Genomic DNA, 12,974 nt, shown 5'->3' with positions numbered 1-12,974 from the left:
GAGAAAGAGCTGCAGAAGCAGCAGCAGCATGAACTGGCGGTGGGGGAGCGGAGAGGCCTAGGGGACCTCCCCGGGGTGAGTGGGGATAGACCCCGGGGGGCCAGTTCCGCAGGGAACCTCGAGACTAAATTGCTGCCCCTGGTTAAGGAGGGGGGTGTGTGGATGCCACCTCACTGCCTTTGAGCAGGCTGGCGATTTGAACCAAGGGGACCCTGCGGAAAAGCCCTGGTGTCTAGCTCCCTTGCTGGGTCCCAAGGCCATAGACTCTGTCAGCCAGATGGGTGGGGAGGTGGACAGGCTCCCGCTCCTGACCCCAACCTATATGTCTGTGCGGAGTTTCCTGGGGCCAGGCCCCTCGGACCCCCAGGTGGGAGCGGAAGGTGATGGTCAATGGGGAGACATTCCTGGGGTGGCGAGATCCCGGGACAGAGAGAACTGGTGTCAGGCCCCGGGTGGTGCAGCCTCACCAGATGTTGGGGGGCTGTGTGAGCTGCGTGAAGGTCCCAGTATGAAGCCCCTCGCCCTGCCTATGGCCCATTCTCTGTGCAGACACCATCACACTGGCTCTCTAGGGCTCTGCAACAATCACATCCCCTTATCCCACCACCTAGATACTTAAGAACTGCATTGGGGAAACTGAGGCACCCACACAGTATTCAGAGAAAACATTAAGATCAGTCCCACTTCGTCACACCCAGATTCCTGACTGCCCGGCCTGGTCCTTCGCCCCAACATCCTCCTGCTTCCTGGTGGCTGGATTGTAAAAGTCGGGTGGGTGCTTCAGGGGGTGATTTCCTCACCCTGGGGCCACCACACCCAGCTAAACCCTCCACCCCCCAGAGCGAGGCGGGGCAGAGCCCAGGGACCCAGCCGGATGGGAGTGGGGGACACAGACTCCTGGCCTGCCCCGCCGGGCGGGAGACGATGCACTGGAGCAGACGACCCACTGAGGCAATCGGGTGCGGCAGGAGCGGGCCCAGGTGTCTGTGCTGCCATATCCCCATGACCCGAGACATCCCCGGGGGGACGGCTGGCCCGACCTCCCCTCCGCTGGCAGGGCAGCCCCGTCCGAATAACAGCCCCGCCCTTCCGAACCGTGCCTCTGGCTTTATTGGGGATGAGCAGCCAGGTGCTGGAGCTGCATGAGGCGGGGGCTGGGGGCAGCAGGATCCGTTGGCCAGGCTGCTCGGCCCGGCCTGGTGCTTGAGCGGGTGCGGTGTCTGACGGGCAGGGGTGGTCGCCGGGTCTCCGCTGGGCGGCCGTGATAGCCGTGTCCTTCCGAGGGTGGGGGGCACCAGAGGTGCCCTGGCATTGTGGGCACTGGCCAGGGGAAGAGGAGACGCGTCATGGGGTTAGCATTGTGGCTGGGGGCTCTGGGGGATCCCCACCCCTGCTGCTCTCCAGGCTGGGTTCGTTTCTGGGGGTTGGAGAGAGCAGTGCCCAGACTCTGCCGCTCGGTCACCACTGCCTTGGGGAGCCCGAGTCTCTGCTGCCCAGGCTGCGCCCCTGAAACCCCTGCCCTTGGTTCCTCCTTGGGGGCGCGGGACGCTCCCGCTCCGGCGCATCTTGGCGCCCTCTACTGGGCTGCGGGATCAGCGGGATCAGCCCCTGGGGAGAGCAATGGGTCACAGGGCATCAGGCCCAAGGGGAGTGGGCACAGAGCGCTCTGCAGCGGGGCTCGGCCGGAGAGCGGGGAAATCTGGTGCCCAGGCCAGGGCCCCCTAAGGGAACCATGAGCAGCCCAGACCCCACCTGGTCCCAGGTCCCTGCCTGGGGGTGCCCGTCCATACCATGCTGTGGATGTGGGGGTGCCGCCCGGGCTAGGACGGCAGCCCTCTGGAGAAGGCCAAGCGGCCGGGATGGTAGGGCGCTTCGCCCGTCTCCTGCACAGTCCTGCACTTCTCCTCATGTCTCGTCGTCTCCATCTCCTGCAGGGGCAGAGGTGCCAGGTCACAGGGAGGCCACAGCTCCGGCCAGGGAGGTGGTGCGGATGCAGCCCCAAGCAGCGCCCTGGGGGCATGGGCTGGGCCCAGCGCTGTTGGCACCATCAGTCTCCACTGAGCCCCTGTGCTCGCGGGTTGCCTGCGTGTGCACGTCTGTGGGCCTGTGTCACGGGCATGTGTGTGTCTTGGCATCCACCCGGGGCACGGGTGTCTGTCCGTCCTGTGTGCGCAGAGCCATGCTGCGCCTGGGAGTGGGACCTGTGGGGCTGAATGGCCCAGCTGAGCCTGGCCCCACCCAGCACGGCTCCCAGGCCCTTTGCCCCACGTGTGGGGTTTTCCCAGCACCCTGCTCCCAGGAGAGCGGCTCTGAGCCCGATCCCTGCCCGCGGGCGCCCTCACCTTCACAGCGTGCTGCGTCTCCGTCCTGCAGTGCATGTGGCTATCCAGCACCTTGCTTGGGCTGCGGGAGTCAAACTTGACACAAGCCAGGCAGATCTGCCTCCTCTGAGGAGAGAGGGACCCAGGGAAGCCTCGCAGCCCAGGGCTTGAGCTGGGGCAGGCTGGGCTGAGGGCAGCGCCTGCGGGCTGCCGAGAGGATGCAGCAGCTCTCCCCAGCCACCTCCCCCGGTGCACGTGTCCCCCGTGCCATCTGTGCCCCTCCCTCACCATGGGGCATGTTCCCCGTCGCACCCGCAGGCCCGTGCACCCCCCCCCGCACCCCTCTGGCCCCAATCCCTGTAGGTGCTGAGCCCCCGCAGTATGCACCCCCCGCAGCCCGTGGGGCAGGGCAGGGCGCTGACCCCAGGCGACTTGTCCCCTGGGGAGTCCCTGGCAGAGCGGGGGCCGGAGCCCAGCACCATGCCCCGAGGGCAGCCGCCTCCCGCCCCCCGACGCGGGGTCTAGCCGGAGCCCCCCCGGCTCCGCGCACACTCAGCCGCGGGCCAGCGTTCAGCCCCTCCCGCCGCTCGCACGCTCAGTCACTCCCTCGCGCCGCTCCTCACTTCTTCCTGGGGCCCGGCGGAGCAGGGGGCTGCCCCCCACCCTCATTCCCGCGGCAGGGGAGAGCGTCACCGCAGCCCTGCTCCCCCGGGGGCGGGAGAGGAAACGGCCCTCTGGAGCAGTGACCCGGCCGCACGGACAGACCGAGGTGGGAGCTCACCCCCCTGCGTTTGAGGGCGCAGTCCTGCCTGCTCCCCGGCTGGTTCGGGCACTGGGTCTGCTGGAGCCGGAGCCGCAGCCGCACAAAGGACCCCGCCGGATACTCCTGGAACCAAAGCGAGAGCAGGGTCGGCAAAGCGCCGCCGGCAGCTCCTGCCAGAGCCCCGGGCTCCCTCACTCCAGCCCAGCCCAGAGCCGGGGGCCTGGGCACGCGGCAGGGACAGACGCCGGCCTGCACCAGGGTAGAGCCCCCGTCGCTCGCCACGGCGCAACCCTGGGAGGGGCAGGTCCCCCCAGGGCCCCTCCCCACGGCCGGCGCGGCGACGGAGGGGCTGGTAGAGGCTCCCTCTGCCCCGTGCTGCCGCCGGGGAAACCAGACGCAGGCCCCCAGGTGGGACATGCCGTCCAGTGCGCCCGCTCCCACGAGGAGAGGTGTCCGCGGAGGAGCCTGGGAGAAGCCCCGGAGCGCCCCGCGGCCTGTGCTGGAGCGTGGGGGGCTTAGCCGCACGCTGCAGCAGCCGGGAAGGGGCTAGCGGCTGGTCAGCTGCGTTGTCGGGGGGGCCGAGGGGCGAACCCCTGTGCCAGCGAAAGTATGGGTCACGGCCTCTGCTGTGACTAAGCCAAGCAGGCGTGGGCGTGTGACTGGCCCATGTGAGTGTACGGCACCATGGGACCAGGTCACTTGGTGCTGGGCTCCACAGTGGGATACCAGTGTTTTTCCACTGCCGGGCGTGGGAACGAAGCTCGGAGACAAAGGGCTCCCGCCGGCTACATCAGGCAGGGGAGTGACATCCTCGGGGTGCTTCACTGACTCCCCACCCGCAGAGACTCCTGGAAACACCTGGGGAAGGAGGAGTGAACCGGGGAAGGGCTGGACGCAGGCTGAAGGGAGTTTTAGCCTGTGAAAGGAGCACCCGGGTTTCAAGCTGTAAGCAAGTGCAGCTGGCCCCTTAAGAATCTCTGCAGCCTGCGTGTGTAACGCTGGCAGACCCCGGTCGGTTGTGGCGGGCAGGATCGAACCGGGGACCTCTGGAGCTGTGTGCCTGAGCGTCTACCGCAGGAGCTAAAAGCCCAGGGCCTATTAGCTAAGGCTGCAAAGCAGACTCAAGCTCTCTCTCTAGGTCGGGGTCCCCAGCGCAGTGCCCAGGGGTGCAATGGCGCCCGCTGGGGCAGTTGTGTGCGCCCGCAGGACACCGTGCCGCCGAAATGCCACCGCTGAGCGCGGCCGCCAAAGAACCACCAGCGCGGAGATGCCGCCGAGAAGCGTTGCGGTTTCTCGGCGGCATTTCGGCGGTGGGGTGACTGGCGCCCGCCACAGTCTTCTGGGAATAGGAATATGCTATTCCTAGTCCCAGATCTCTGGGCAGTGCAAGACGGTATAATTTGGGGTTTACACTCCAGAGGGGTGCGTACTTTAGGAACTGGGAGGTGCCTTAGCGGAGCCTTCCCATGCAGGGGCTGGTGTGGATGTCACTGCAGCTGCGTGTGTCCCGACCTGCGTGAATGCTGGTGAAAGAGCAGGCGGGGAGAGCTTCACACCTAGTCACAGCAGCACAGAGCGAGAGGGAGCCCAGGCTGGTGGGGCAGGGGGCTCAGTGGTACCCCAGTTCCAGCTGGCGCCCTGGGGGGAACCCGTCACCGTGGCTATGCCATGCCCAGCCATGAGAGGGGGCCACCAACCAGTGGCTGAATCTTCTACAAGAGGCAAACACTGCAGCCCAGCGGGCCCCCGGCATATCAGCCCCCTCTGCGGCAGGTCAGCCAGCTCCCGGACAACAGGCTGTCAGTCACTCAGCAGCCTGTGTGGGGAAGTGTCCTAGCAGCAGGGGCCGTGGCCCGTCAACAAAGCAGAGGGGCCTGGAGAAGCGGGAGCTCTGGGACGCTGCTACAGCCCTAGAGAAAAGCCAGTCGTCGACGTCACCACTCGTAGGCCCCGGCAGTGCCCTGCACCCTGTGCCTGCCGCTGGCTGCCCCCTCGGGGGGGCCGGGCACAGTTAATGTGTAGCTGAGCTCTGCAGGTCAATGCCCATTCGCCTCTGACAAGGCTGGCCAGGTGCCCGCAACCCAGCCCAGCCGCCCTGGCCTCATGAAGAGCCCAGGACGCTGAGCCCCATTAGCTGGAACCAGCTCTCCCGACCAACACCCGCCTCGCACTGCCTGCAGGGCCGTGAGCAGCTCCGGGGGGCCAGGCATGGGCTCCGGCTGGAGGAAGAGCTCTGTTCTGCTTTCCCCAGCTCTGAAGAGGCCCTGCCCTCTCCCCTATGCCCCAGCCGGGTGATGCAGGGGCCACTGGGAATGCTGAGCATGGCTGTGTCTGCACCAAGCTTTGCAGAGCTCCAGCTCATCCCAGGCCCCTGCTCACTGCCATCCCACCCCCCGCACTCCCCTCCCTGTACCCAAACCCACCCCTCCCCACATCTCCCCTTCCAGCTAGTCTCTGCAGACCTCCTCCGTCCTCATCCAGGGCCACCCCCAGCGCAAACCCACCCAGATGGGCTCTCAGCAATGAGAGTCACATGTTCCTTTCATCCCACAGGATCCCAAAGCAGCATACAGGCTGGGTAGACAGGAATCGCTTCCCCCATCACTGCAGAGCAGCCACCTCTGAGGAGGGACTCAGCAGCTCAGTGCCGGCTCTCATGCACTCACTCTTTCAGTGACTTCTTCCACCCCCTGCTCCTTGTACATCCATTGCACGACGCTCCTGTTGTGAAAAGCCTCCAGCACCAAGTCCACCACCCTCTCCTGCAGTGTCAATCTGCTCGCCGCAGCCAGGGCCACCAAGCCCAAGCCCAGAACTAGCAGCCCCTTCATCTGTGCGGGTGGCGAATGGATCCCAGGGAGCCGTTTGCCGCTCTCACCCACCCCAAGAACTCCCCTCTGTTGATCTTAGTCTTCCATTAACTAATGCCCCAGAAGCTGCCCTACTCCGCCCCCGGCCCCTGGCCAGCACCCTGCCCATTGCAATCTCTGTCATCGATCTGTTGCCGGGAGCTGATGGAGAGAGGCAGGCAAAGTTGGCACAGCACGGCCTGGGGGGGGCAGGGGGGAGGGCGATCCAGGGGAACGGGATGCCCAGCTCCTAGGGGCATGGAAGCTCTTTCCTGTGGCTGGTCACTAAACCCCTCTAGCCTCTAGGACCGGATTGAACGAGCCCATTCAGTGCTGCAGCTGCAGGTTCCTGGAGCCTGAGCACATTGTTTCTTGGCTCCGCTCCCTGGCTTTCCCGCGGGAGCTGACTGTGTCCTGGGGGAAGCTTTGCATGCCCTGAGGGCCACCGCAATGCAAGGAGACCCACCGCCCTGCCAGCTTGCACCACACCCCAGCCCCCCATCTGACCAGGGACAGGTGTGTGTTTGGGGTGGGGGAGGGGATGCTCAGGAGGTAGAATGGAAAGAGACCCACAGGGATACAGCCTCTGCCTCCCGTTGCAACAGAAGAAGCTTCCGGCCTGGTGCTGGGAGCTCCCCGACCTGGCTTCTCATCACAGTCCTTTGCAATTCAGGGGCATCGCCCATCCCAGGGCACCAGGCCAGTGCATACAGCTTCCCAGCCCCTGAGTGAGGGGGTGGGGCAGGTCACTCTCCCTGGAGCCCAGAGAGAGGAATCTCCTGGCGAGTGAATGGCAGAGAAAGGAACAGGACTCCCAGCCAGGAGGCCATCCCTCTGGCGCTCTTACCAAGGGGGCACGCCCCGAGCTCTGCCCGGGAGTCATGCAGAAGAGCTGCAGGGGTTCTGGCTCTATGGGTGCTGCCCACAGGAGCCCAGGGGACTTTGCAGGCTTTAGCCACCCTCGACCTGTGTGACGTTATTGACATAATTTGGGACCGTATAGATCATTGGTGCAACCAAGGTACTGCAGTGGCACCAAATCTCGTACAAAGGGGGTCAAATGAGGTGTCTCAGACAAGGTGATGGTTGGCTGGTTAGGATTATGTGATCTGTTTGCATGTATCACTTTTGTAGTTAAAGTTATGAACATTGGCTCTACCCTGTCTGTAGTTCAAACGTGTGCTGTGCTTCTGGGGGACACCCCAGACAAGTTGGTGTCAGCTCTGCCCAGCCTGCTGGATGACCCATTAAGGACCATCAGCGATACAAGTGACCCACTGAGAGAAGGCAGACACGCCTGGGGACTCAGCCAGGTGTGCAGGAACATGCCTTTGGACAGAACTTTGGGATGTTTCCAGGCCATGGGATGGGCAGCTTGTCCTTGGGACAAAGGAAGCAGAGACCACATGGCAAGAGATTATAAACAGCTACTGCAGCTCCTCCATCTGGTCTTCAATCCTGCTTCCGACCTCTGGAGGGACTTGGCTACAAACTGACGCTTTGAACCAAAGACTGAATGACCCCTCCCAGCTGGGGATGTTCTCCAGAGGCTTGATTTGAACCTGCCGTTTATTCCATCACTGCTGCAAGCCTGAACCAAGAACTTCGCCACTACTGGATGTCATTGATTCCATTGAACCCATTCTAGCTCTCGTCTCTATCTTTTTCCTTTTATCAATAAACCTTTAGATTTTAGATTCTAAAGGACTGGCAGCAGGGTGATTTGTGGGTAAGATCTGATTTGTACATTGACCTGGGTCTGGGGCTTGGTCCTTTGGGATCGAGAGAACCTTTTTCCTTTTACTGGGGTGTTGGTTTTCATAACCATTTGTCCCCATAACGAGTGGCTCTGGTGGGGATACTGGGAAACTGGAGTGTCGAAGGGAATTGCTTGTGTGACTTGTGGTTAACCAGTGGGATAAAACCAAAGTCTTCTCTGTCTGGCTGGTTGGGTTTGCCTTGGTGTGCACAGAAACCCCAGCCTTGGGCTGTAACTGCCCGGCTCGAAGCAATCTACCCTGTATGGGCACTCTCCGTTGGGTCCCGCCAGAACCAGCCTCGTTACACCCTGTGAAGAGAAAGGAGCTCAGAGCAGCCGCGATGGAAAAGCCTGGTCAGGTCCCACTGAGTCCATCCCCTGGGGATAATGCCAGGCTTGTTCCCTACCAGCTAGGGAACCTGGCTGCGTACGTCCCTGATGCTGGGTCTCCCAGCCCCCACAGCTGGATCACAGTTTGTTTTTCCATTCTGGTCGCTACGTTTTATCTGAAGCCTGACAGATGTTCCATCCCGAGAGAACCAACCCTGTGGCAGAGCTGAACCTTTCCCAGTGTCCCTGGCAGGCAGGGGACTCGTGGCATCTGGTCACTGTCTGGGAGGGCAGGTGGATTATGCAATGTGTTGCCCTGTACAGAGGACTAAGAGAGCAGGGGTTGGAAATGCTGAAGGTCGAGCTGGTTTGAAGTTCAGTATTTCTCCAAATGATCCAAACAGCTGAATTCTCAGCACAGAGTCCGAGCGCTTGGGGAGGGCGGGGGGCAACGGAGCTACTTACCCCTAGATACCGAGCCAGCTCTTCCCTGCTCTGTGCCTCACCCACGCCCCGAACCGTAGCCTGCTCCCCCACCCAGCCCCGATCCCACTTTCTCCCTGCCAACCAGCCTCAACCCTCTCGCGCTGCTCTTCGAATCCTTCTGAAAGTGCTCCCCTCCCGCCTTCAGTGTTCCGAGCTGATCTCCTCTCTCCAGGCCCCACTCCCCCCTGGCCATGCTCTGCTGCCACGCCGGTCTATCCCCCAGCTCCCCCAGACATGTGCTCCCAGCTGAGTCCCCGTTTCCCTGGCTGGGTAGAAAGAAAGGCGGGGGGAGGGGCGTACAGCCGGGGAATCAGGGAGCATTTCTAAAGATAGACTGGTCCAGTCAAAGTGGGGCTGGGAGCATGGGCGCTAGGTTTGGATAATTTTTGGTGGTGCCCAGAATAGGTCCAAGCAGAACCGTCCTGACCATAGGATGGACTGGGGTAACCGCCCTGGGCCCCATGCTTTGGGGGTCCCCATGCTTCAGGGGCACGTGTGGTCCAGGGTGGCCTGGGGGGTAAGCTGGGGGCCTGGCACCATCAGCAGCGAGTGACCCGGCCCCAGCCCGCCCCACTCCGCCCTGTCGGCTCCCAGCATCGCTCAGGGGAGGGGGAGGAACCTGGAAAGGGGCGGGGTGGGGGCTTGGGGGAAGGGGTGGAATGGGGGCGGGGTGGAGCAGGGCAGGCTGGGGCCTGGTTACTCACTGCTGCTGGCACCAGGCCCCCCACTATCCCCAGGCCACCCTGGACCCCGCATCCCCCTGAAGCATGGGGCCGCCCACAGCATGGGGCCCGGGGTGGTTGCCCCGGTCCGTCCTATGGAGAGGACAGCCCAGAAATATAAGCCCAAGCATTGGTGGAGCCGGGCCCACGTTGCTGAACACTGGTGGCGCAGGGGCACTGCAGAGGCTTTTGCTGAAATGCATCAACTGTTTGCCACCCTAGTGTCCCAACCACGGGTGCAGACTTAACACGGACACGTAAACAACAGCCACAGGGGATCGGCAGGCTTTCTACCCACTGGGGCTGGAGCTCAGGTCTCTGTGCCTTGCGGAGCACTTGAATGGCATCAGTGATGCCCAAGCAGAGTGGGGATTTGCCACCCTGACACCTGGGAGTGGGGCTGGTGGGTTAGGAGGTGTGTGGGGCACGAGGGGGGGCCCGGAAATAATAGTTGGGACTCCTGGTTTCTATTTCTAATGTTGCCAGTGCTCATGATTTCACTGAGTTTCACACTAGCTGGTGGATTTTGTTAAAGCCCCAGCTCCTGGAGCCATGTTATTACATGAGAAGCTCAGCTTTCATTTAAGAAAAAGGTAAGTTTCCAGTCCTCACAGTTGCAGAGAAAAGCTGGGAAACATGACCCGAGTGCACCCTAAAAGCTCAGAAATGAGGAGGCAAATAAAAGGGCACATTTATTATTTAGAAATGTTCACTTGACGTTTAAGCCAATCCCAGGCCTGGGGGTGCCTGACTTATGGTTGAGAATACTTGGGCTGATACTAGGGATATCCCCGCCACTGGGAGTGAAGTGGGTTAAAACTAGGGTTGCTAACTTTCCAATTTCTGAAAACTGGACACCACTGCTCTGCCCCCGCCCCCTGAGGCCCCAAGGTCCCATCCAGCTGGGGGACTGCCGCAGTCTTCCCACCCCACCAGTTACCTACAGGGGCGGGGGGGGGGCAGGAGAGGCTCTCTCCATAAGCCACTCACCCAGGTCACACAAGAAGTCTGTGAAGAAGCTGGGAATAGAACTCAGGAGTCCTGGCTCCCAGCTCCCCCAGCCCCCTGCTCTAAACAAAAAACACCATTCCCCTCTCTGAGCCAGGAATAGAGCTCAGGAGCCCTGAGTCCCTAACCCACTAGCCTCCACTCCCCTCCCAGAGCAGAGGATGGAACCAGTGGTGAGCTGGAGCCAGTTTGCACCGGTTCACGCGAACCGGTTGTTAAATTTTGAAGCTGGTTTAGAACCGGTTGTTAAAGGGGTGGGCAAACTCCGGCCCGCAGGCCACATCTGGGCCGCCTGATCTCTCACCCGGCGGTGCTCCGGGTCTTTGGCGGCACTTCGGTGGTGAGTCCTTCACTCGCTCTGTGTCTTTGGTTCTTGATTGGGCACTTAACATATCTCAAGAGCAACTGAAGTAACCAGTTCTTCAGCTTTTGGCAGCTCATCAGTGGATGGAACCCAGGAGTCCTGGCTCCTGGCTTCTACACACCCCACCGTGAGAGGCTCTTGGGGCCCCAGCTCCTGGGCTACCACAGCTGCGGCTGACGCAGTCTGGCTACAAAGTGCCAGAGCCTACCAACTTCTGCTGCCAGAGCGAGCGGGAGCCTGAGTTCTCAGGGAGTGGCACTGGTGGGCAACTGGGCTCCTACCTGGGTGGTGACTGTGCCATGTGCAGAGCTGGGATTGGCAGCCTGGCCTGGCACTTCAGGGGAAGTGGCCCCATGCAACGTGCCAAGCCCGGGCCCCTCTGCAGCCAGTGGGGGGTGAGTGGAGAGCGGCCAGGGGCTGCTCTCCAAATGGCTCCCCTCCTAACATCCATGCCCTGCAGGTAGCGGGTTGCCCCCTTCCTTCCCACTAGGGTCGCCAGGTTTGACGGTGCACCCAATAAGGCTCTATGGAAATATGCTTATGAACATATATATCTGACATAACTGTAATATGGTTTATGCTACATATGCCATGTAACATGTCTCTGTAAAGGTTATGATCTACTGAATCTATTCATCCTATTTGTATGCATGTGTCATTGTTGTATTCGAAGTTGTACTTGCTTGAATTCTAAGTAGACTTAGTAAAGCATTTGGTTGGCTTCTTGAGAAAGGAATGTGCAAGTGCCCAGTCAAGAAGCATTTAACGATCAATGGATGTTGGAAGATGCCAATCCACATAAGAAGTCTTCCTGGAGACATTCAAGATACCATGTGGGCAATGGCTGCTGCCTGTAAAAACTGAATCATGCATGGACATATGACTTGCCCAGGTGACTCCGAAACTCCATCCTGCAGCTGGACTTTGCATAGGAGAGGGGAGGGGGTCTCCTCCCACAAGAGAAAGTCTATTTAAGCCCATGGGAGACCCCTCCATTTTGTCTTCAGCTGGCTAAAGAGATAGCTTCTCCACCCCAAGGATACCTGAAAGAAACTGGAACAAAGGACAGTAACTACAGGGGGTGTGAGTGCTTTCTGGACCCAGACTAGAAGGAGACTAGTCTGTAAAAGGAAGCTTAATGGAATTCCTCTAAGGGTGAGGTTTTATCTGTATTCAGTTTTCTTAGACATAGACTTGCATGTTCTATTTTATTTCACTTGATAATTCATTTTGTTCTGTCTGCTATTACTTGGAACCACTTAAATCCTATTTTCTGTATTTAATAAAATCACTTTTTACTTATTAACGTACAGTATATATTAATACCTGGCGGGGGAGCAGGGGGGACTGTGCATATCTCTCTATCAGTGTTATAGAGGGTGGACAATTTATGAGTTTACCCTGTATAAGCTTTATACAGGGTAAAATGGATTTATTTGGGGTTTGGACCCCATTGGGAGTTGAGCATCTGAGTGTTAAAGACAGGAACACTTCCCAAGCTGCTTTCAATTAAGCCAACAGCTGTTAGGGGATGTGGTTCAGACCTGGGTCTGGGTTTGCAGCAGGCTAGCGGGTCTGGCTCAAACCAGGCAGGGCACTGAATTCCTAAGCTGACAGGGCAGGAAAGAAGGAGCAACAGTAAACTTGGCACATCAATTGGCAGCTGCCAAGGGGTTTCTGTGATCCAACCCGTCACACCAGGCATCCGAGTTGCAACTGGAATGCCCAGTCAAAAAGGGACCCTGGCAGCTCTTGCCATTAAAAGTCTGGTCGGTGGTGCAGTGGGGCTAAGGCAGGTTCCCTAATTTCCCTGGCTCCACATGGCTCCTGGAAGCGGTTGCCAAATGTAGATCTGAAGAATGAAATTATTTCTTTTCTTTAATTACTATTATTAATAAGACTCCATATTGTAACTCAAACTCCATTTTGAAATGCTCACTCCATTTTGTAAACCCTGCTGTAACCTTATTAGTTTAGTTTAGATGTGTGAATGAGGTATGCATGGATAATGGAATCAACCTCCAGCCCCAGCCTGTCCTGATAAAGTTAAGTGCAAATACCAATGGCTGAAGATGCAGACAACAGCCCTAACAAAGTGAGAAGAGTCCACCCCAAAAGAAAAGAACAAAGGTGAAATTGAAACAAGATCAAAGTCAGGTCCCAGGCTGAAAGTCAGGTCTGCAATTGACAGGTGACCAATCACACAGAACCCAGAGACAGCATGACCCAGCAAGACCAAGACTCTTGATTCAAACTAAAGCCTACAAAAAGGATGGGTGAGATGGAAGATTTTGGGTAACGTTCTGCTGCCAGCATCAAATGGCATCGGTGCATGCCCAACAGAGACCCAGCCCTTCCTTGTGCCTGGCTTT

General features: G+C 59.6%; 1 protein-coding gene across 1 annotated transcript; it reads right to left on the bottom strand.

Moving 5' to 3' along the window:
- Window positions 1-1,820: 1,820 nt before the first annotated feature.
- LOC140905807 (retinoic acid receptor responder protein 2-like) lies at window positions 1,821-5,915 on the bottom strand. The gene is made up of 4 exons (XM_073329314.1): window positions 5,751-5,915; window positions 3,103-3,207; window positions 2,343-2,447; window positions 1,821-1,928 (listed from the first exon to the last, which is right to left on the bottom strand). The coding sequence occupies exons 1-4, from the start codon at window positions 5,913-5,915 to the stop codon at window positions 1,821-1,823; spliced, it is 483 nt and encodes a 160-aa protein (XP_073185415.1).
- Window positions 5,916-12,974: the final 7,059 nt, after the last annotated feature.

Source organism: Lepidochelys kempii, chromosome 2 (assembly GCF_965140265.1).
Source record: "Lepidochelys kempii isolate rLepKem1 chromosome 2, rLepKem1.hap2, whole genome shotgun sequence".
NCBI classification, from domain to species: Eukaryota; Metazoa; Chordata; order Testudines; family Cheloniidae; genus Lepidochelys; species Lepidochelys kempii.
Note: the sequence above shows the minus strand (reverse complement) of the source record. Positions and strands in the feature narration are given on the sequence as shown.